Genomic DNA, 25,181 nt, shown 5'->3' with positions numbered 1-25,181 from the left:
AACCTGTAACAAAGTGCACTCCTTCCACTGTAATATCCATACCATTTATTGACCCAGACAAGGAGCCGTCCAGCTCTCTGATGACTGATCCGTCAAATACTTCCCAGTAAGCAATCTGGAATTCAGGAAAAGGGCATTAGGCAGGACTCAGCTCGGCAGAGTCATCCACACTCATGCTAACAAAAGATGGCTCTACTTTATATAGAAGGTGGCAAAAATACACCAAGGGATGACATAACGGCTGAAATTATAAATAGGCTGCAGCAGGGGGTGGAAATAAATGCATTTTAATAACTTTAGTATTGGTTTAAAACTTTATAGTCTATTTAAAGAGATACACTGATACACCCTTATTGTGACAGAGAGCACTTTTGATAAGACCAATCAAATTGAGTCTGGAGTAAACTGTTAAGGAAAGAAAACAGCCACTGTGTTCACTTTTCCGGCTTTTGCTCTGAAAGCTTCAGAATGGTCGAAAAGGAAAGCATTTCCTTCCTTCTGCCTGGGGAATGAGCAGTGAGTGTAGTGTTTCAGGGCCTTACAAAGTCACCTTCCCATTGTAACTGGATTCTTCCTCTTCCTTATTTCACCCTATTCCCACCTTTCTCTTCTGCCTCAAAGCAGTAAGACACCCAATGGGGTGGGGCTTAAAGACAAATTGATAACATTGTTCCCTACCTGGGAAGGGGAAGGAGGCTGGGTGTGGAGGAGAGGAGACAGGCTGAAGGGAGGAAGATTTTCCTGGGACTATATCACTCTTTTACCTTTTGAATTGTGAACCTTGTGAATGTACCACCTATACACAAATAAAATTTCTTTCTAAATAAGGATCACTTGACTCACAATTGGGAGTGTGAACTTGGACATGCATTTCTCCCATTTCTCTTTGTTTCCTGTAGATGAAAACTTGCTGAATGCCAGTTGTTATGCTAGGAAACTGGGTTCTTCTGAATCTAGTTAGAAATTGTGTATGCTATTTTAAACTATTTTTTGTTTTATAACATCTATTATTAAAAGAAAAACTTTTCATGCAATTTAGGATCTCATGGCTTTATTGAGTGATTCAGGAATTGCAGCATCCATTTAAAAGTTAGAAGGGAGTCCACTGAGGGAGTGGAAAGGGGAATCTCATATAGGGTGAACTTGGAAGCAATCAAGAAAATGTTCTGCAGGTAATAGGGGAAACAAAGGTTAAAATAAACTGAGTAGGCTGAAATATTAGTGGTCAATGAGAGGGAGGGGTAAGGGATATAGCATGTATGAATTTTTTCTTTTGCTGGAGTGATGCAAGTTCAAAAAAATGGTCGTGGTGATGAATACACAACTACGTGATGATATTGTGAGCCACTGATTGTAACCATGTCAAGAATGTTTGTATGTTTGTTTGTTGTTCATAATAGAAATTTAAAAATAAAAAAAAGAAAACATTCTGATTAGCTAACAATAAATTTTCATTTTACACAGGGGGGGTCTTACAAAGTAGGGAGCAGATATATATCGAATAATATGGTATGTTTGCCCATCTGATAAGCTCTCTCTCCTGGATGGAAACTGGTTTATCACCAGATGTCGTTGATCTACAGTTCTGTAGAGTGCATTTCCATTTTCTCAGAAAGCTTCTTCAGGTCAATTGGTTTTGTCTTCTAAAAAATCATTTCTCGGAAAGAGGTGCCTCCCAGCAATGCCCAATGCTGGTGGCCATTGTACTTCATTTAACATGTTGGTGCTAATTGCATTAACTAAAAAGTTCTGCTTTCATGTGAAAAGCTAAAGAGTATGAAAGCAACAAAGTCACAGAATTTGTTGGGGCTTGTTTTCCTGCCTTCACCGCCAAGGAATCAGAGTGATGCTTTCCGGGTTAGCCCTGCCGGGGGCTCAGTCTTTGCAAGTGTCCTCCCCTGGGATGCCCTTCCCTAAGATCTAAGCATTGCTAGCTCCTTCTATCCCTCAGGCCTCAGCTCAAATGCCCCCAGCCATCCTAGGTAAAGGAGCGTCCCTCCAGCTAGCCAGGTTCACATAACTTGTTTGTTTTCATTTTTAGCCCATTCACCATCTCATATCATCATGTTCATTTATTGTTCATTGTCCATTCATTTATTCATTTATGTGTGTATTGTCCAAGCCCAACTCCTCCTGCCTGATATTAATTAATAATATAAAATTAAGCAAGCTATTTCCATGAAGGCAGGAACATTAATGTTTCCCCAGCACTAAGAATAGTGCTTGGTTTACAGATTTATGATTCCAATAATCTAGTGAAAGTTCTACCTTCTAATAAGGAGAAACTTGTCTGTTTCTGGAATTCAAGTCTCATAAACAGAAACCTAGAATAGAATTGGCAAAGATCGCGCCAATTCAGACTTTACGAACCATATATCGCAGTGCTTGCAATGACATTCTGGGTTGTGTGTTGCTTCCCAGTTCCAAGCAGGGGCTGATCTAGCCCACAAGTCAGTCATGGGTTGAGCCAATCTGGGCTGAATGAGACATAAAAAAATGAACATGGCCAGTCTTCTGAGACTAGAATCCTGGCAGACCTCATGTCCTCCCATAAATCCTGGCTTGGAACAGGAACATCTTTCATGGATTTTTATGACAGTGTCTTTGGGCAGAAGTTCCCTAAATTGGGCTTGGCATCACAATCACCTAGGAAGCCTTAACAGGGACAAGCTCCACCCCTAGATCTTACTGTCTTAGTAGAGAGGGAGGAGGTAAGGTAGAAAGAAATCTATGTTCAGAGGCATCTTTCATATTTTTCCCACAATATTTTTATATTTTAAAAATTATCATTTTTTTTCAATAGACAGTGAAAAAGTAAAACAATACAACATATTCGATTATCTCAAAGTCTCAATTAGAGGTATCCAAATTTTATTAATTGGATATACAGGTAATTAGGCCAAAATCTGGCTGATCAGGTTTGGCTGGCAGGGCGGATGACCCCCTAGCATGCTTACTCCTCCGTGTGCCTCTCTCTCCTGTAGTGTCTCGCTTTGGTCAGGGGGAAACCTTCCTCCAAACAGAAGAGCCAATCTTCCTGCAAGGGCATAGCACCCCCCTTCCCCCAGTTAAAGAGATTTTGGTATTTATTAATGAATTAGACTGATCAGAGAAGGTCTATTGTCTTTCAGTTTGAATTTAGTCCAAGTGACATCTGGATTGGGCATGGCAATTTAGTTCCAGACTCAGAAACTTCTTAATAACAAAACCCATCATTTATTGAGTACCTACCATAGTCCCCTGCTATAAGCATTATATGCTTGCATGACTTGAATCTGCACAGCAATTCTATAAGGTCAGTGTTATCACTTCCATTTTACAGATGAGGAAGCTAAGGTTCCAAAAGGGTATATAGCATTTCTAACATGGCACAGCTGCTCGGCAGCAAAACCATTACCTGGATGGGGGCAGCCTGCCTCTGCCTGCCTCTTGCCAGTGGGAGCCCTTACCTTTCTGTCTGTTCCACTGGTGATGATCTGGAATTCTTCAGGGTGGTAGCAAACACATTGGAATAAGGTGTTGGCCAGGATCATCTGATTCCTCCTAAGACGCCTTAAAAAAAAAACAGATTTAAAAGCTATGAAACCCAGCTTTCTCTTCCCCAGAAAATTTATTTACTAGTCAAACTGGATTTGGTACCAGCTTGGATGCTGGTTGGTTGATCTATCCCTAACAGCTCAAGATGCTCAGCACAATAGCACTTGTGATTCTTCAAAACAGGGACCTGGTTATCCTGCCCACCCCACTTCTGTTACCTCCCAACTGCACCTGTCCGTGGCTGCCAGAAGATGCTGGTGGAGCCCATTTCTAAAGCAAAGCACAGAACACAGCGGGGAGCCCAAATGCTGACTAGAAGGAAATAGAAGAGGCTGATCCAGTGCCAAACTGCTGTCTCCCAAGGGCACCATTACACAGTGAGGGGCAAAGTGTGGGCTTTTTAGAAATGGAGAGTCGTGGGCCCCACTTCTAGGGATCTGAATTTAGTAGGTTGGAAGAGGGCACCCAGATCTACATATTTAACCAGCATCCCAGCTGATTCTTATGTGCACAAATCTGAGAACGATTGTTCTAGATATTATATCCAGAAACAAGTGGATATTGCTTCTTTTTCCATAGACCTAGGGGTGCTGGGTGGGCATCTCACAGGCCAGGTTCAAAAAAAAAGCACCTTCTTCACAGTTTCTTCTTGTTTGAGAAGTTTTCAAACATGGTGTGTAAGCTGAGCATTGTTTTCTTAAAAAAAAACTTTTTAATTGTAAAAAATAACATATATACAAAAAAAGCAATAAATTTCAAAGCATATCGCAATGATTAGTTATAGAACAGATTTCAGAGTTGGTATGGGTTATAGTTCCACAGTTTTAGGTTTTTCCTTCTAGCTGCTCCAAGACACTGAAGACTAAAAGAAATATCAATATAATGATTCAGCAGTCATACTCAGTTATCAAATCCTATCTTCTCAGTTGTAGGTCCATTTTCTCCTTTGATCTTTCTCCCACTCTTTAGAGGTATTTGGCCTATACCTGCTCTAACTTTTTCACATTGGAAAGGGCTGTCAATAATATAGGACAGGGGATGGAAAGAGCTGATGTTCTGGAGAGGCTAGCCACCCTGGGTTTTAGGACTTATCTGGCTTAGGAACCCATCTGAAGGTAATCATAGTGGATGGAACCTTTATAGAATCCCAGATAAAGCCCTAGATGTTCCTTGGGGTTGGTAAAAATGGTTTTGGTTGGGGTTTGGCACACCATAATAAATAGCAATGTCTAGCTGAAGCTTATGTAAGAGTAGCCTCCAGAGTAGTTTCTCGACTCTATTTGAACTCTGTCAGCCACTGATACCTTATTTGTTACAATTCTTTATCCCCTTTTGGTCAGGATGGCATTGTTGATCCCATGGTGCCAGGGCCAGGTTCATCCCTGGGAGTCATCTCCCACATTGCCAGGGAGACTTTCACCCCTGGGAGTCATGTTCCACACAGTGGGTGGGAGGGGAGGAAATAATTTCACTTGCAGAGTTGGGCTTAGAGAGAGAGAAGCCACATCTGAGTAACAAAAGAGGTCCTCTGGAAATAACTTCAGCATAACTATAGGTAGGTTTAGCTTTGAGCTGAGCATTAGTAAAGATTTTGGCACAACTGAGCTAAATATTCCTGCTAAACAATAGGGAGGCTTTAAGGATTTGAGATCATCATAAACCACCCATAGAAATAAGCTCAGACATGTCCTTCTAGTTCTGCATTTTCCCAGTGGGAAACTCCAGGGTAAGATAACACCTTCCTACAATTTGGCCCCTGGGCATCTCTTGGGAGCTTGTTAGAAATGTGAAATCTCAGCCCCCTACCCAGACTCACTGAATCAAAATCTACACCTTAACAAGATTCCCAGATGACCCCAAACCCAAGGGATTAGAAAACAGAGTTTTGTTCTTGTTTTTTCAAAATATTAAATGAAAAGTATTCTGCTTTGTTCATTCTCTTCTCTCCAGTTGAACATTTAATATTCTTTGGTCTCTGTGTGTATGTGTATCTCCTTTCCCACCCCTATATTTATTCAAGTCTTACATATATGGAGGGAATTCATCTTTGGAATGGCACAGGGGTGTGGGGCAGTGGATGGGGGGCTGGGACAGGGGCCCGGTTTGATAATAAAAGCACACAGAAAAAATGCTTATAATAAAAAATTCAAAAACCTCCCTTGAAAATCCCTTGGATTACTCCTACAATTGAGTTCATACACTTTGGTCTGGTTAGTTACATTTGGCATCCTTTGGGAAAAATGATATGCTCTCAGAAGCTCCTGGGAATGTGGCCAACTGAGGGGAAGAGCAAATTTATGTCACTTCCAACACCCACCCCTCTGTCGCCTGCTCATTCTGGGTCTGACTTGACTGAGCAGGTTGAAAAAGAGGAACCGCCTGCAGTACTTACAATTTCCCTAGCTCCCTTGTTTTCCAGAACACTTAGAGTTGCATTTGTGTAAGTCAAATCATGTGGTTTCACTGTGTGTATCAGCAAAGCTACTTCTCTATTCATCCAGAAACTTCTAAGATTTCAGCTCCTCCTGGAAACTATGCCTTTGCCACCAACATCTGTAAACCCTAAACATCAGGGAACAGGGTAGAGATGAATGGCTCCTGGTGACCATCCTCTTTACTGTGTCCTTAAATAAGATTTCTACCCTTTGTCTGAAATTTCTCTCAGGTTCCATAAAATGCTAGCGCTAGATCTGGGCTCTTAGGGAGTCTCACTTCCACCTCGCATCGTGGACCACCTACACAAGGTCCCAAATGATGCATGTGCCGTCTGTGCTGGCCGTGACGCACTCCTCGTTGTTCCTCTTCACCCTGATGCAGGACACGGAGGATTTGTGCTCCTTCAGGGCCTCCTCCAGCTTCTGGGTCTGGCAGCCGATCTGCCACACCCTCACCTGGAAAGCAGCAGAGCACGGACTCTCAATACAACCTTGGGACTCGGGAAAGGATAACAGGCACAAAAAGCGATTCTAAGAGCTTTTCAACTTCTGCTGAGCTTGCCTTTTTTTTTTTTTTTTTTTTTAAATTCCCTTTTCTTCTTTCACTTGCATGGGCTGGGAACGCCAAACTGAAGGGCAGGTATAAGATGACGTGATCATCTTCCAAGGGGCCCAGCAAAATGCTGCCAGTTATCCGGTATCTGTTTCTGCTTTCGGGCTGAACTATTTATTGGACATTCATTCCTGAAACCAATCATGCAAGGCTGCTGCTAAATCAAGTGAAATAATGTGTCAACTCGCTTATGCTGAGAGTTGCTCTCAAATTTCTGGTGCCAGCAGGACATTGCTTGGGTCCTCAGAGCCCTATTTAAGTTTTCACATCTGCTGCTCAGTTTTAATAATTTAAGTCAGTGGTTCTCAAGCCCATCAAACCCAATACCTGCCTTCTCTAACAGATATTTTCTAAATACCCTTTTCCTATCCTGAAATAAAATTCACTGATAATACAATCTCTCTCTCTATATATATATCAAAAAAGTCAATGTGATGCCCTAATTGTAACAAGAAAGGATAAATAAAAGGAGAGATATTTATAATGCAATCATGTGTCCTTTATGAGAAAAGCTCTGGCACGACTACTACTAGAGAAGGTAACAATGGAGTCAGATGCTTACACGTTCTGATGAGTATGTCGGAGTGATGAAAAAGAAGAGCAGAAACCACTCTGTTCAATACTACAGGACGGTGAAGAACAGTGGTCTGGGTGAACACTAGACCAACAACTGTTAGCATAAGTAATAACAGACTAGACTGACTTCTATGTCATAAGACTATAAGGAAAATAACCTTAAATGAAGATAAAACATTCACTGTCTACCTTCTCCAAGTGAAGAAAAAGAGGAAGCACAGTATCATGTGTCCAAATGGTTCCCTATGTTATGACATGGGGTGAGACAATGATTAAGTGTTAAAGAACACAAATCTCTAATCTTAAAACCCCACTACACCAGGCAGCCTACATCATCCCCAGAGCTGCTATTAAAAATATCTAGGGAATAAGGCTTTTGATATGCAGGGCATTAACCCTTTAGTTTTGGGATTGTAGGGAGGTCTGGAGACACTTGGGAGAAGGAGACAGGGAAATGGGGTTGGGGTCCTCATAACTGGGACACTCAGGCAAGGACCACTTATAAATGAATAGAGAAATACTTTAGTACTTGAGCAACTATTACATCCATATCAGTGCATACCTGCAGGCTAGAAGCTCAGAACTCTTGTACTTACAAAGACCTTAAAGACCAGTAAAGACCTGGCTTGGGGAATGGGTGGAGGCACTGACTAGGTAGCACAAAAGGACTGCTGAGCCAGGGCCAAGGGCAATTACAAATGAGTTCATAAGTGTGATTTCCTCCTATAGTTTTTATCAGCCCAGCAACCAGAGGGCAGATGGTCTGGTCTAAGCCATGTGTGGAGAGCAGCAAGGCAGATGCTCCAGAGGATACTGGAGCAAGCAAGGAAGCCAGGGGTGTCAACAAGACCAAGGCTGAAGTGATAAGGGAAGGAAGTAAAACAACAAGGGCAGAAAGCAGGGAAGCCATTTCTAGGGCATATATCCATGGAGTCCCTGAAACGGGGCTAGTCCAGATTGAGATGTGCTAATGTAAAACACAAATCAGATTGTGAAGATTCAGTACAAAATGAAGAATATAAGCCATCTCATTAATAGGAATATTGTATTCACTTTACACACTAGAAAACTGAAGCACAGAGAGGTCTAAGAACGTGCCCAAGGTCACACAGATGGAAATTGGTAGAACTGAAATTTGAGCCCAAGTACCCTGATTCCAGAGCCCAGATTCTTAGCCACTAATCCGTATTGTTTAAACTCTGCTAAAAGCTCCATATCCTTTCCCCTGATAAATCCTTCCTATGATAGCCTGGAGAAAAGAAGGGAAAAGAAAATGCTTTAGGCTATGAAAAATTGGACAGGCTGCGGGAATCCCTAAGCAGGGAAAGGGAAGGCTTTGGGACAAGAGAAAAGAAAGCAGATGAGTAGAGGAGAAAAGAAGGGTGATAAATGTGTGCATGAAAGGGGTTTTAGGCTCTCTGAAATGATGGAAGGAAATAAAAATAATGGTTAAATGTCTGATTGAATTAAAGGATTAATTCTAAAAATATCATGGGCCTCAAAAGACAAGATAGGATAAAGGCAATTTATAGAACTATGGCCCTCGGCGAAAGGAACCATTAATTCCAAAACTGTCAAAATACCACTTCAGAGATGTGACTTTAACTTATGACATATTTCAGCATTTCATCAACATCATAATTTGTCCTGCCTGTATCCTAGTACAGGTAAAATCAAACGGATGGCCTCCCATGAGGCAGCTGCTCTAAATCAAGGGCTAATTTTTGAAGATTATGCTTTCAAAAACAGTACCTCCCCTTCCCCGCCGCCACTGATAATCCTTTTGCAGTCACTGGTGGTGGCGATGGCGGTCACTCCGATCCGGTGGGCACTGTTGATGATGTACATCAACCGGCCTGTCTCTGGGGCGAAGGCTCGGATTCGACCGTCATTCCATGCTGGCAAGAAAGGGAAACCAAAGGCAGCAAACTCAGTATACTCATCTTCTCTTCACACAGAACACTGCCCCCTAAAATCATAGGTGACAGGACAGAGAAGAGAGGCCACCCCAACCAACTGCCAGCAATCATACCTCCCTTTCCTCTGACTCCCCAAACTGGTCCTGCCTGGCTAAGGGAAAAGGGTGGTTTGCTTTGTGGAACTTGCCTCCAGGTGTATCCCACCCCAGGTGAATTCCACCCCAGGTGAGGAAGCGTAGAGAGGGAAGGAAGTGGGGAAGCCAGCTCCTACCTCTCCCAAAGCTGCAGTCTTGGACACTCTATTCTCCAATTGCTATCATCCTTGGGATTTATAGTTTCACATTTCCAAATAAGTGTTGGTCTCCCACTCCCCACCTTTAAATCTCAAACTCCTTCTCCCACCCCCACCATCTTTCCCATCCCAATAAAAGTTGTCACTGTCCATCCAGGTGCACAAGCCAAGAATCTCAATCATTCTCAATTCTTCTCTATTCTACCCTACACATACACATGCATACATTCAATCCATCAGCAAGTCTCATCACTCTACTTTTAAAAAGCATTCAGATTCTGATCAGTTCTCAGCCCCTCCACTGTGACTACCCTCAACCAAGCCACCACCATCTCTCTCCTGGTTATTATAATAGCTTCCTCCCTGGGCTTCCATTCTTGCCCCTCCCTACAATTGGTTATCTCCATGGGAACCAGGGCGAACTATATAAAACCACGTCACCTTCCTGGTCAGTAACTTCTGAATCTTTTCCCACTGCACTTAGAATGAAAATTCAAACTGTTTTATCCTACAGGGTAACTGGTATCTGCCCACTACCTACCTTTTCAACCTTCTCTACTACCACTCTCCCTGACCCTGCCTCCTTAAAACTTTCCCCATTAAATTCCAAAGGCAATGGCCCTCTCTCTAGTCTTCAAATACACTCAGCAATTTCCTACTTCAGGGCCTTTGTACTTGCTGTTCTCTCTGCCCAGGACACTGCTCTCCCAGGCCTTCCCATGGCTGGCTCTTTCTCATCATTTAGATCTCAGCTTTAGTGTTACCTCTTAACCAATATTCAACAGGATGCTCAAAGTAGATCTCATTTCATAAAAGACTTGGAGCAAGGGTATGAGGGAGTAGGTCATGAGGGTATCTGGGAGAAGAACATTCCAAGCATATGGAACAGTAGAGCCAAGGCCCTACGCCCAGTGTGATGGAATTCTGTGACATGATAGACATTAGGGATATACAGATGTGGGGTACAAGAGAAAAAGAGGAAGCCAGGACGTCTCCCAGATTTCTGACCTGAAGGCTTCTTAGTTGTAAGTGTTGTAAACCAAGAGCTTTTGGATGTGGAGAAGAGATGCCTGAGAGAGAAGCCAACATGGAGGACACAGAGTCAAGAAAATAGGGAATGAGATGGGTTCCTGTTTCCACTTTAGTAGATACACCTAAAGATCCACTGTATTGACTTTTCATTGATGTGAACAAGTACATTTACTTTTTCGACCACTAGGGAACTTTGTATATGGATTAGACATAAGACAATACTAAGGAATTATTTCTTTATAGGAAAATGTTATTTTTAGAGATGCATACTAAAGTACTTACAAGTTGTGCCAATTTGACTCTATTATTGTACCCCAGAAAAGCCACATTTTAATCCTGATCCAATCTTGTGGGGACAACTGTTTCTTTTAATCCCGATTCAAACTGTAGGGCATTAGATTTTTCATTAGATTGTCTTCACGGAGATGTGACATGCCCAATTGTGGGTGTGACCTTTTAATTAGATGAGATCTGACTCCACTTATTCAAGGTTGGTCTTGAATAAGGTTGAGGATTACTGGAATCCTTTAAGAGAGGAAACATTTTGGAAAGACCAGAGCCAAAAGTGAGAGCATTTGGAGATCGAGATAGAAATAGCCCAGGTGCTAAGCAAGAGCTCACAGAAATAGCTAGAACCAGAAGAGAATAAATCTCCAGCTGATGCTAAGCTAAGAAATGAAGCCAAGAGTTTTGTTCCTGAGTGGCTAAGTGAATGCCAACAGATGTTTAGAGAAGAAACCACTGGCATCAGAAGCTGGAAGCAATGGACGCAGGAACAAGAACCAACAGATGCCTGCCATGTGCCTTCTCAGCTGCAGAGGTGTTCTGGACAGCATCAGCCTTTTTTGGGAAGGTAACCTCTTGTTGGTACCTTGATTTGGGCCTTTTCATGACCTTAGAACTGTAAACTTATAACTTATTAATGTACCTTTTTAAAAGCCATTTCATTTCTGGAATATTGCATTCCAGCAGCTTAACAAACTACTACAGACTTTGGTACCAGAGAAGTGGGCTGCTGCTACAGTTTGCAAATACCAAACATGTTGGAAAGACTTTTTAAATGGATAAAGGGAAGAGCTGTGAGGAGCGTGATAGAGAAGGCCTAGAATGTTTTGAAGAGACTGATGGTAGAAATGCAAACTCTAAAGATACTTCTGATAAGGTTTTAAACAGAAATGATGAACATGTCATTGCAAACTGGAAGGAAGGTGTTCCTTATGGGTGGAAGGCAGAATTTGAGGGTAATGAACTTGGATATTTAGCAGAAGAAATCTCCAAATTAAATGTAGAATATGCAGTCTGGCTGCTCCTTGAAGCTTATAGTAAAATGTGATAGGAATGAGATAAACTGAGACTTGAACTCTTGGGTACAAAAAAAACAGAAATTGGTGGTCTGGAAAATTCTGGGCTTCCAGAAAGTGGGACCCCAGTGGATAGGGCCCCATATGAAGATTTAACCAACACAGAAGCAGCAGCCTTTACAGGACAAGTGAGGGCCAGAGATGGAGTTCTCCAGAAAGGATTTGTGGAAAGTCCTCCTGTCTGATGGTTATGATCCCAGCATAATACGTAAAAAACCTACAAGAGTGCTGTGGGATCTGTATAAACAGAATTGCTACCAGTGTGGACTAAAAGGGGCAGAAAAGAGACAAATTGAAGGAAAATTACTTCAGAGGCAGAACCATGGAATTAAAGGTCTGGAGCTAGGAAATCTCAGGCCAGGGGTGAGTTTGCCCCGAACACCTCCCGCTTCATTTCTCAGGAAAAGCTGTGCCACCTCAGGCATCAGAGTGCACAAACCAGGGTGGAATGCATAAACCAGGGATTTGGGGGAACCTTGTTGCTACCCCATTTTTCTGGAGGGGTTGAGCATGTGTCCGGAAATGACAGAGAGGGTGGAGCTGAGAAAAAGGTAGTCCCCCTAATGAATTCCAGTGTTACAACTCACCCCAGTGTTTGGAAAGACAGAAGGCTGCTGTGCAGGGCCTTGAAAAAGGTGGGATTGCTGCTTTCTGAAGCCTTGAGGATAAATGACTCTCAGACTTTGAAATCCAATAGAGTTTGCCCTGCCTGTTTTCAGAACTGTTTGGTCCACTTACCGCTGTGTTTTTCAATTTCTTCCCTATGGCAATGGAAACAAGGATCCTATGACTGTCCCTCCTCTGTATAATGGCAGCAGATAACCTGTTCTGAGTTTCACAGGTCTACAGTCAGAGAATTTTTTACCTTAGGAAAGACCATGTTTGTAACTGACTTTGATGAGATTTTACTGGCTTGTACTGGTTTGAAAGGATGTATGTCCCCTAGAAAAGTCATGTTTTAATCTAAATCTCATTTCGTAAAGGCAATATAATCCCTAATCTGTAATTAGATCATCTCCCTGGAGATGTAACCCAATCAAGAGTGGTTGTTAAGCTGGATTGGGGGAGATGTGTCTCCACCCATTTGGGTGGGTCTTGATTAGTTTCTGGAGTCCTATAAAAGAGGGAACATTTTGGAGAATGCTGCAGCACCACGAAGCAGAGAGTCCACGAGCCAGTGACCTTTGGAGATGAAGAAGGAAAATGTCTCCCGGGGAGCTTCATGAAACCAGAAGCTAGGAGAGAAAACTAGCAGATGACACCATGTTTGCCATGTGCCCTTCCAGCTGAGAGAGAAGCCCTAACTGTGTTCGCCATGTGCCTTCTCATGTGAGAGAGAAACTTTGAACTTCATCGGCCTTGAACCAAGGTATCTTTCGCTGGATGCCTCTGACTGGACATTTCTATAGACTTGTTTTAATTGGGACATTTTCTCAGCCTTGGAACTGTAAACTAGCAACTGATTAAATTCCCCCTTTTGAAAGCCATTCTGTTTCTGGTATATTGCATTCCAGCAGCTAGCAAACTAGAACATGGCTTTTACTTTGTATTGCATTTGTATGGTTACTGAAATGCTTTAAAGCTTTGTGATACTGTAATGAAATTAATGTATTTTTTTAATTAAAAAAATTTTTAAAACATAACAACATACAAACACAAACATTCTTACCATATGATCATTCCATTCTTGGTATATAATCAATAACTCACAATATCATCACATAGTTGTATATTCATCACCATGATCATTTCTTAGAACATTGGCATCAATTCAGAAAAAAAAAGAAAAAAACTCATATATACCATACCTTACCCCTCCCTCTCACTGACTGTTAGTATTTCTATTTATCCAATATATTTTAGCATTTGTTTCCCCTATTTTTTTCTATACCCCTTACTATTCCCTTTTATTGATCACTAGCATTTCAATTTACTAAATTTATTTTAACATTTGTTCCCCCTATTATTTATTTACTTTTAATCCCTATATGTTTTACTCATCTGTCCATACTGCAGATAAAAGAAGCATCAGACACAAGGTTTTCACAATCATGCAGTCACATTGCAAAAGGTATATCATTATACAATCATCTTCAAGAAACATGGCTACTGGAACACAGCTCTACTTCTTCAGGCACTTCCCTCCGTCCTCTCCAATATACCTTAGCTAAAAAGGTGATATCTATATAATGTATAAGAATAACCTCCAGGATAACTTCTCGACTCTGTATGAAATCTCTCAGCCATTGACACTTTATTTTGTCTCATTTCTCTCTTCCCCCTTTTGGTCAAGAAGGTTTTCTCAATCCCTTGATGCTGAGTCCCAGCTCATTCTGTGATTTCTGTCCCATGTTGTCAGGAAGGTTTATACCCCTGGGAGTCATGTCCCACATAGAAAGGGGGAGGGCAGTGAGTTTGCTTGTCATGTTGGCTGAGAGAGAGAGGCCACATCCGAGCAACCAAAGAGGCTCTCTGGGGGTGACTCTTAGGTCTAATTTTTTTTTTAAGTTTTATTAATAAAACCAATCAACATACAATATGAACATTCTTTTTTTCATCACATAGTTGTATATTCACCATCATGAGCATTTCTTAGAACATTTGTGTCAATTCAGAAAAAGAAATAAAAAGAAAACAAAAAAAATTCATACATATCATACCCCTTCCTCACCCCTCCCTTACCCCTCCCTTTCATTGATCACCAGCATTTCAATCTACTAAATTTATTTTAACATTTGTTCCCTCTATTATTTATTTATTTTTAATCAATATGTTTTATTCATCTGTTCATAAGGTAGATAAAGAAGCATCAGACACAAGGCTTTCCCAATCACACAGTCACATTGTGAAAGCTATATCATTATTCAATCATCTTCAAGAAACATGGCTACTGGAACACAGCTCTACATTTTCAGGCAGTTCCCTCCAGCCTCTCTGTTACACCTTAACTAAAAAGGGGTATCTATTTAATGCGTAAGAATAACCTCCGGGATAACCTCTAGACTCTGTTTGGAATTTCTCAGCCATTGACACTTTGTCTCATTTCTGTCTTCCCCCTTTCAGTTGAGAAGGTTTTCTCAATCCCTTGGTGTTGAGTCCCAGCTCATTCTAGGATTTCTGTCCCACGTTGCCAGGAAGGTCCACAACCCTGAGAGTCATGTTGCATGTAGAGAGGGGGAGGGCAGTGAGTTTGCTTGTTGTGTTGGCTGAGAGAGAGAGGCAACATCTGAGTAACAAAAGAGGTTCTCTTGGGGTGACTCTTAGGTCTAATTTTAAGTGGGCTTAGCCTATCCTTTGCGGGGATAGGTTTCATATGAACAAACTCCAAGACTGAGGGCTAGGCCTATTGCTTTGGTTGTCCCCACTGCTTGTGGGAATATCAGGAATTCTCCAGATGGGGAAGTTGAAATGTTCCCCCTTTCTTGCCATTCCCCCAAGGGGACTTCGCAAATACTCTTTTATTCACTGTGCAAATCACTCTGGTATTTATTGGAGCATCACTCTGGACAAACCTACAAAATCTCCTGCCCTACTCAAGGTTCCATGTACTTATGATTTTCAGTTAAACTGTCCTCATAAGTTATATTAGTAAATGCACTAGTCAAAATATAAATTTTGTACCAAATAAATTTTTTGCTTTAGTCTTACATATAAGTTAAAGTTTTTTTTTCACCAGCTCTAAAACAGAGCCTCCAAAAATTCAGTTGTATGTTTGTTCGTTGTTTGTAATAAGTTAAAGTCCTAAAATATGAATTACTATCTGTTTTCAACACTCTGCAATGTTGACATTGCTTTGTTCTTCTTCATGCAAAAACATATTTTAATATGTACATTTAGTCACTATCATTGTACACTCTAGGCATGGAATTAATGTTTTTTGTATATGGAAGAAGCATGTTTTTTTGTGGGTCCAGAGGGTAGAATGTGACGGTCTGAATCTATTATGTACCCTAGAAAAGCCATGTTTTAATCCTGATCAAATCTTGTGGGGGTAGCTATTTCTTTTAATCCTGATTCAATACTGTAGGGCAGAAAATTTTTATTAGATTATCTCCATGGAGATGTGACATACCCAATTGTAGGTAGGACTTTTAATTAGATGAGATGCGACTCAACCCATTCAAAGTGGTTCTTGATTAGTTTATTGGAATCCTTTAAAAGAGGAAACATTTTGGAGAGAGCCAGAGATGAAAGAGAGCCAAAATAGATGTTTGGGCAGCAATACAGAAACAGTCCAGGACTCACAGCAATAGCCAGAACCTGAAGGGACAAAATCTCTGGCACTGGCCAATGCTAAGCTAAGAGATGAAACCCAGAGTTTTGTCCCTGAGCAACTAATACCCACAGAGGCTTACAGAGGAAACAACTAGCATTAGAAGCTGGAAGCAATGGAAAAACAAGGGCCAACAGATGCCAGCCACGTGCCTTCCAAGCTGGCAGAGGTGTTCTAGATGGCATCAGCCTTTCTTAAGTGAAGGAAACCTCTTGTCAGTGCCTTAATTTGGGCCTTAGAACTGTAAGCCTGTAACTTATTAATGTCCCTTTTTGAAAGTTGTTCCATTTCTGGTATATAGCATTCTGGCAGCAAAACAAACTAATACAGAGGTGGAATATCATGGTGTCTATAATTTATGTTAAAATACTTTGGCATATGCTTAAGAGTTACTTCTGGAAGACCTCTTCTGTTGCTCAGATGTGGCCTCAGTCTCTCTAAGCCCAATTCTGCAAGTGAAATCATTGCCCATTCCTCTACATGGGACATGACATCCAGGGGTGAAAGTCTCCCTGGTGATGTGGGAGACAACTCCCAGGGTTGAATCTGGCCCTGGCACCTTTGGATCAACAATTCTATCCTGACCAGAAAGGGGAAAAGAAGTGTAACTAATAAAGTATCAGTGGCTGAGAGAGTTCAAATAGAGTCGAGAGGCTACTCTGGAGATTGCTCTTATAACCTGACACATCCCAATCAAAACCATTCCTTCCAATCCTAAAGAACACCTAGGGCAATATATAAGATTCCACAAGGGTTCCATGCTCCAGTGTAACTTTCCAGAAACCTACAACCTCCAGATGGGTTCCTGGTCCAGATAAGTCCTGAAACCTAGCCCAGCCTCTCCAGAACATCAGATAGTTCCCTCCCATATTATTGACCCATATTAACTCTACCCATATTATTGACAGACCCTTTCAACATGAAAAAGTTAGAATGGCCTTAGCCCAAACACCCCTAAAGAGAGGGACAGAAAGATCAAAGGTGATGGTGGAGTTACACAGAGAAGATAGGATTTAACAAATGAATATGAATGCTGAATCATTAAATTGATATCTCTTTTAGTCTCCAGTATCTTAGAGCAGCTAGAAATAAAAACCTAAAATTGTGGAATTTTAACTCATGTCAAACTCTGAAATCTGTTCTACAACTAATTGTGGTGTTGTGCTTTGAAATTTATTGCTTTTTTGTATATATGGTATTTTTCATGAAAAAAGAAAAAAAATTCAATTGTGGTGATAAAAAAAAATTTAAGCCTTCTAGCCTCCTATATTCTGGAGCAGCTAGAAGGAAAAATCTGAGAGGATCATATGGTAGCCCATGACAAACTCTGGGATCTCTCCTGTAACTACTTGTTGAAGAGTGCTTTGAAAACTATTGCTTTTTATTCTTTGCTTTGCATATATATTACATGATAAAATAGTTAAAAACAATATGTGGCATACAAATAATAAATTGAGTAAAAAATAAGAAAATGTGCTCCCTTTGTAGCATAACTTAGTTTGAGCTGGGTTTTAGTCTCTTGCACAACAAAGGGGCTCTAGCACAAGAGCCCTGCACTCACTAAGTCCTCAGATCCATTCTGTAATTGGATTACTCAACATCTTTGCCATAGAGAAAGACAAATATAGTCCATATACAGCAATATGGGAGAAGAGAAAATGCTATTCTGTTCTTTTCTGGCTCAGAAAATCCCCCAGCTGGAGGGGAGCTCAAAAGAGAGGCTAAATTAGAAAAAAGGGAGGAAAGACAGTGGGAGGCTGGTCCAGGTTATCCATACGTGGAGACGGGCATAAAACAAGAATGGCAGGAATCAGAACCATAGCCAGAGCCTGCACCCACACCTTGCCACGTGCATGTCACCTGAAATGATGCTCTTGCCATCCCGCATGAAGTCAATGCCATGGCAGGTCATGTTGGGCACTGTGATCCGCAGCAGCTCCCTGCTGGATGACGTGTGCCACACTCTGATGTCCTTCTTGGCACAGGTGGCAAAGAGCTCAGCAGTGCCACTGCAAAGAGGCCATTGAGAAAATTAGCGATGCTGTCATAAAAGATGCACGGTATTTTTCCAATGCCCATTTGACACTGAAATGTGTTTAGCAAGTATGTAGGAAAGGATGGCCTTTAGATGACGTCGATTGAAGATATTACAGATTTCTTGGGTAAAATAGCATTTGATGCCTTCAAAAAAGAAAATGTCAATTTAAGTGCCTCAGTGTCCTGTCAGACTGGAGGCAGAAAGCAATATCTCTTAAGATGACCACATCTGTGGATCATTCATACTAAAGAGGCTCAGCAAACCCTTTCCTGTAAAGTAGGCCATCTTATTAAAATTTCAAAGAAGAAAGCACATGAAAAGATGCTTAGCTTCACTAGCTATTAGGGAAATGCAAATCAAAACCCAATAAGATATCATCTCTCACCCACTAGAACGGCCACTGTTAAACAGGAAACTACAAGTATTGGAGAGGGCATGGTGAAATAGGAACACTCTCTCACTGCTGATGGGAATGTAAAATGGTACAGCTGCTGTGGAGGACAGTTTGGCGGTTGCTCAGGAAGCTAAGTGTAGAGTTGCCTTATAATCTGACAATCCCATTACTCGGGATATACCTAGAAGAATGGAAAGCAGGGACACAGAAGGACATTTGCACACCAATGTTCATAGTGGCATTACTCACAATTGCCAAATATGGAAACAATCCAATTGTCCATCAAAAGATGAACTGATAAACAAAATATGGAATATATTTATAATGTAATATTATGCAGCATTAAGAAGGAACAAAGTACTTAACCCCATAAAGGATAGGTCAAGCCTACTTAAAATTAGGCCTAAGAGTCATCCCCAAGAGAACCTCTTTTGTTGCTCAGATGTGGCCTCTCTCTCCAGCCAACACAAGAAGCAAACTCACCACCCTCCTGCTGTCTACATGGGACACGACTCCCAGGGGTGTGGACCTTCCTGGCAACTTGGGACAGAAATCTGAGAATGAGCTGGGACTCAGCATCAAGGGATTGAGAAAAACCCTAGAATGAGCTGAGACCCAGCATCAAGGGATTGAGAAAATCCTCTCGACCAAAAGGGGGAAGAGTGAAATGAGACAAAGTGTCAATGGCTGAGAGATTCCAAACAGAGTGGAGAGGTTATCCTGGAGGTTATTCCTATGCATTAAGTAGATATCACCTTGTTATTCAAGATGTAATGGAGAGGCTGGAGGGAACTGCCTGAAAATGGAGAGCTGTGTTCCAGTAGCCATGTTTCTTGAGGATGATTGTATAATGGTGTAGCTTTCACAATGTGACTGTGTGATTGTGAAAACCTTGTGTCTTATGCTCGTTTTATCTACCTTGTCAACAGACGAGCAGAATATATGGAATAAAAATAAATAATAGGGGGAACAAATGTTAAAATAGATTTAGTTTGAAATGCTAGTGATCAATGAAAGGGAGGAGTAAGGGGTATGGTGTGTATGGTTTTTTTTCTGTTTTCATTTTATTTTTCTGTTGTTTTTTTATTCCTTTTTCTGAATTAATGCAAATGTTCTAAGAAATGATCATGATGATGAATATGCAACTATGTGATGATATGGTGAATTACCGATTATATATGTAGAATGGAATGATCACATATTAGGAATGTTTGTGTTTCTTTCCTGTAATTTTTTTTTAAAAATTAATTTAAAAATTTAAAAAAAAAGAAGGAATGATGTCCTGAAGCATGCAATAACATGGATGAACCTTGAGGATATTATGTAAGTGAAATAAGTCAGACACAAAAGGATGACTATTGTAAGATCTCACTGATATGAACTAATTATAATATGTAAACTCAGACACAAAAAATATAGAACATGGGTGTGATGGTCAGGTTCATGTGTCAACTTGGCCAGGTGGTGGTTCCTGGTTGTCTGGTCAGGCAAGTGCTGGCCTGTCTGTTGCCGTGAGGACATTTCATGGATTTAAATCATGACCACGTTGGCTGCATCCACAGCTGACTGCATTTGCATTTGCATTTACAATCAGCTAAGGAGAGTGTCTTCTGCAATGAGTGATGCTTAATCTAATTAAGATTAATTAGAAGGCTTTTTAGGAGAATTCAGAAGAGACAATCTCTCTTTCTGCATCAGCCAACCAGCCTCTCCTGAGAGTTCATTGAGGCCCTTCACTGGAGCTGCCAGCTCGCAACCTGCCCTACAGATCTTGGGCTCCTACATCCCTACAGTTACGTTAGACACTTTCATAAATTTTATATTTCCAGACATCTCCTGCTGATTGTTTCACTGAGAACCCTAGCTAATACAATAGGTTACCAGAATATAGAATGAGGCTAAAGAATGGGGAGCAGTTGCTTCATTTGAACTGAATGTTTAACTAGGTTGAACTTAAAACTTCAGAAATGGACAGATGTGATGATAGCATGTTATTGTGAAAATAATTTACAGTGCCAAACGGTGTGTGAATATGGTAGAAAGAGGAAGTTTAGAGTCATGTATGTCACCAGAAGGAAAGCTGGAGGCTACAGTACAGGAATGTACAACACAGTGAGTCTTGTAGTGGACAATGTCTGTGATTAACTGTGCACATACTTAAAAGTTCTTTCATAAACTAGAACAAATGTATAAGACTATTACAAGGAGCTAATAATAGACAGGCATATGGGAAAAATGTATCTATTGCAAACTATGGACTGTAGTTAACAGTAATATTTCAATACTCTTCCACCAAAAGTAACAAATACACTACTATGGGTCAATAATAGGAGAGGGTAAGGGTTAAGGGAGCATTTGGGTTTCCTTTTTTATTTTTATTCCCTTTCTGGAGTAATGGAAGTGTTCTTAAATTGATTTTGGGGTTGTACGCACAACTATGTAGTAATACCGTGAGCCAGTGATACATACACTTTGGATGGTTTGTATGGTGTGTAAATCCATCTCAATAAGACTGTATTTTTAAAACATGGAAAAACAATTTTCAAAGAAGAAAATGACAAGAGTGCTAGGATTCATGTCTGCAAGACAACCCCAAAACACTTCTTTGCTCAGTTGGGAGAAAACGTGAGATTATGGATGAGGAAGAGAATCCCAGAGTAATGGCTTTGTCGGAGATTTCTTTTTTTAAAGGGCAGCATATAAGTAGAATGTAAAGTGCCAATATGTCAAAAGATTATAAGTTATTCTAGTATGAGTAAGGGAAATGGGTGATAATGGGTAACTGCTTCTTAACTATAAATTTATAGCTATAGTCTTTGGTGATGCTAGAGACTAATGTTAAATTTTGGATCTAAGTACCTCTCAAGCAATTTTTACATTTCAGAATAAGCACCCCATTCATAAAGAGAAAGAATCCCTCTTATTTTGAGACCTACTCATTTTGGAATTAATAGAAAAATCAGTGGATTCTTTTAATATATTTAGCTTTGGGGCGCAGAGTTAAACATGTGATGCTGGGATAGTTACTTAGAAAGAGAAAGTGCTGAGGCAGGACATTACAAGAGATGGCTCTCATTGCCAGATGGTCAAATCAGACCAATTCGAGGACATTACTATTTACTTAAAATGAGAAATATTTTATATTAGACACTGCCTTTTGTGAGTGAACTCCTCCTTTGGGGAAAGTGGGCTCTTAGAGAGTATATGGGCTACTCATGAAAATCAAGTATCATCTAGGAGAATGCGCCTAGGGCACTTTCCAAGCTCTCTCCACCCTTGGTGAACAGATGATGTCCTCAGGAGTCAGCCCTGGTCCCAAAATGAGCCATTCAATTTATAGACTATCCTTAGTTTAGGATCTGAGAAATTAAGTTCACCAAATCTAGAAGACATCTCATGCCCACTGCTATCATGTCTGTCATTTCTGGAAGAACTAAAAGGTACAAACAAATGACTCAAGAGAAGTTTGAAAAAGGGTGCCACTAAACTTATTTCAGATGGTACTAGGAAAAACAGAAAGGTTTTGCCAGCCTAATTATCCTTTCCATGGTAGGTTTATTAGAAAAATCAACACTCTAAAGAAGCCCAGATTAGAAATGGAGAAACCATTTGGTGAAGGCAATAGAAAGTCTATTAAAATAATTCAATATCAGGAAAGAATTATATTAATAGATGTTGAAATTGTATTAATAAAATTTGCTTCCCTTGTACACACACTAAATCTCCACATTTTTATCGTTTTTAAGGGCAAAAATATTTTCCTCTTCTACTTACAATGGAAAGACAATGTCCTGAACAGCTTCAAAGTGACAAGTAGCAATGAGAGTTTCTTTGAAATCTGTGAAGCTGATACAATAAATGTGTGATTCTTCTGTTCCAACAAAAAATTGGTGTCCTTCACCTCGTAGTGTGATGGAACTGATGCCACCTTGTAACTGAATTTTCCTTTAAAGAGAAACAAACAGGTAAAACATATTCACTCAATCAAAAAGTATTTATTAACCATCTAAAACATTATGGTAGTTATAAACATGCACACAAACTAGGTTACATCCTCAAGGAGGTGACACAGTTGGAGGGGCAGGAATTACTCACAGTATATTGTGCTCCCATAGTCAGCCAAGGGAGAGGTCAGCATGGGTTAAAATAGTAAGGAGTTTTCATTGGGAGGATCACTCTGAAATGGGTTGTGCGATGCTGGTAGGGTCTGGATAGAGAGAAAACTCCAGATATGCACTTGGGCATGAATGACCATGGAAATCAAACACTCTTTTAATTCCACTTCTGGGAAATTACCCTGACATCAGGGGGAAAAAAACCTTTATGTCAAGGGATGTCATTATAACCTTATTTAAAAGAGCTAAAGGTTTGGAAAGAATCTATACATCCAATTGTAATGGAATGGTGAAATGAGCTCTGGACCTCAATATCATAGGCTATTTGTCTAGCCATCAAATGATGTTGAAGAGATTATGTAGTAGAGATCACACTTTGAGAACCGCAGCTCTGAGCATTTGGACAGACCATTCCCAGCAATTATAGGCTGAATATTGAGAGGAGATGGGATATCCTGATAAAATTGTTAAAATCCTGTGCTCGGGATTTTAAAATCCCAGCTCAGGAATGCTGGGTCAAGATGGTGGCGTAGGGAGGTGTGGAATTTAGTTAGTCCTTTAGAGCAGCTTGTAAATAGCCAGGAACTGTCTGGAACAACTGTTTAGGGGGCATCCGTGATCGGATACACATCGTACATCAGTCTGGAGTGGGTGGGAAGGTAGAGATCACAATACAGAACTGTAAGGAAAGCTCCCAAATTGCAGGCTGGTGCCTTTCATAGGTTATGGGAGGGAGATATGCCTAAGAATAACCTCCAAAATAACCTCTTGATTCTATTTGAAATCCTCAGCCACTGAAATTTTATTTTGCCTCATTTCTCTCTTCCTCCTTTTGGTCAAGAAGGCTTGCCAGGTCCCAGGTCAGACTAAGTTTGGCAGAGCAAACACCATATCTTATTTTTCTTTAATAGCATCTGGCACACTGGTTTGTACAGATGAGGTACTCAATAGATACTTGTTAATAACAAAGCATATGGCTTTATTTTATTCCATTTTAATTTGATAAGATATGAACAGTGTATCTCATAGTATTTGACAGACAGAAATTGCTGACAAGTATGGGCTATCTGTAGTAGAATTTGTTTTCAAATCAAATTCAGTGCCAGGCACATAATAGGAACCCAATAAATTTCATTGAATAAACCATTTTTGAAAAGTTTGAAATTTGATATTATTTGTTGGATAAGTTTATAACAGCATGTTTCCTTTGTAGTGTCATATGTCGGCTATATAATAATGGATGTATTTATTAAAAGGATAGTGTCTTCTTTGGGTAATAATGGACTATTTTGGCTTAAGTCAACATAAGCTGTTGTCTCTTCATTGTCAAAGAAACCACCATCTATTGTGATTTTAACTACTTCATTTTAACAGCAAGTGGAAATTATTTTGTCAAATATCACTTTGCCCCTATCACTTATTTGCTGGCTTTAAGCAAACCTCCTTCTAGTGGGTCTCTTTCCCATTCCAATTCTGTGGATCCCAGAACTTACTTAATGGGTTTGTAGCTGGGGCTTTTACAGAAGAACAGCAAGCCAGCTCCAGAGCCCACCAGCAAACCCCCCATCTTCAGGCACTTGATGGCCGACACTCCCTAAGGGGAGAAACAGCATTAAGAGAAAGGCCCAAGGTGTCAGCGTTTTAAGAATCAATGCAAGACCTGACCAGCGAGCATGGCCGAGGTCATGTCAATGCTGTCACACATTGCGAGGGTGAAGGTCCTGAAGATATTGTCCCGATGCACCCCAGCCTGGCTGCAAGGCTCAAGGCCAGCATGGGCTCATGTAAAAAGTAGCCCTCCTGGTTCTGCAAAAAGCAAATATGCTTCACCTTCCTTCCTCCCTAAAACCACCTGTGTATTGTAAATACATTTAAACAGTTAACACTTTTATATTCCCTAGATCTTAATTCTTATCATGGAAAGAGACCATCCTGGATGTTCAAAGGAAGCACAAAAGCCTCCTTATTGTGTGGTGACTATACATTTTTTAACTGATGCATGTAATACATCATCTTACCAATAGCAGGAAATGCATTCAAATTCAAAGCAGACTTCAAAGTCTGGGAATGTATGATAGCCATTTTATAGTATCCACTATGAAGTTCTAATTTTAAAATGGGCATGACAAATATTTGATTTTAAACATTCAATAATAACATAACTTGTGACTTCACAGGTTTGTGTCTTAATGAAGTTTGAATATAATAAAACAAATAATGTCCTCTCAAGTTACTTTAAATTGAGTTTTGCCTGTTTGGGCTCAAAAAGCACTAAATGATGTTTGAGAAGAGAAACTAAGGCTCAATTCCAAAACTCCTGCAGCAGGACAAAGGGATAATGAGCATGTGGCTCATGGAGGAGGGAACCCTGGAAGGAGTATCATTGGCATTTGTTCAAGGACTTGGGGAAGTAAGGGATAAAATGATAAACCATTGCATAGTGTGATTTCTAAATAAACTTTTTGAAACTATAGATGATAGTGTTTAAGTGCATGGGTTCTAGAGTCTAGATTCAAATCTTAACCCTACCAGTTGCTTGCCATGAGATCTTAAATGGTATGTGTGTCAGTTTCCTCATGCATAGAACAGGGAGAAA

The 25,181-nt window shown here is 40.5% G+C and overlaps 1 protein-coding gene across 1 annotated transcript in view; it reads right to left on the bottom strand.

Moving 5' to 3' along the window:
* CFAP52 (cilia and flagella associated protein 52) overlaps positions 1–25,181 on the bottom strand; it is a 71,196-nt gene that overhangs the window by 1,455 nt on the left and 44,560 nt on the right. Inside the window, exons 7-13 of the mRNA XM_077165963.1 lie at positions 24,079–24,179; positions 22,245–22,415; positions 17,899–18,047; positions 8,914–9,059; positions 6,277–6,428; positions 3,450–3,552; positions 4–115 (exon numbers count right to left, since the gene is read on the bottom strand). Coding sequence (XP_077022078.1) covers positions 4–115; positions 3,450–3,552; positions 6,277–6,428; positions 8,914–9,059; positions 17,899–18,047; positions 22,245–22,415; positions 24,079–24,179 — 934 coding nt within the window. The remainder of the gene's footprint in view (positions 1–3; positions 116–3,449; positions 3,553–6,276; positions 6,429–8,913; positions 9,060–17,898; positions 18,048–22,244; positions 22,416–24,078; positions 24,180–25,181) is intronic.

This window comes from Tamandua tetradactyla, chromosome 6, assembly GCF_023851605.1.
Source record: "Tamandua tetradactyla isolate mTamTet1 chromosome 6, mTamTet1.pri, whole genome shotgun sequence".
NCBI lineage: Eukaryota > Metazoa > Chordata > Mammalia > Pilosa > Myrmecophagidae > Tamandua > Tamandua tetradactyla.
Note: the sequence above shows the minus strand (reverse complement) of the source record. Positions and strands in the feature narration are given on the sequence as shown.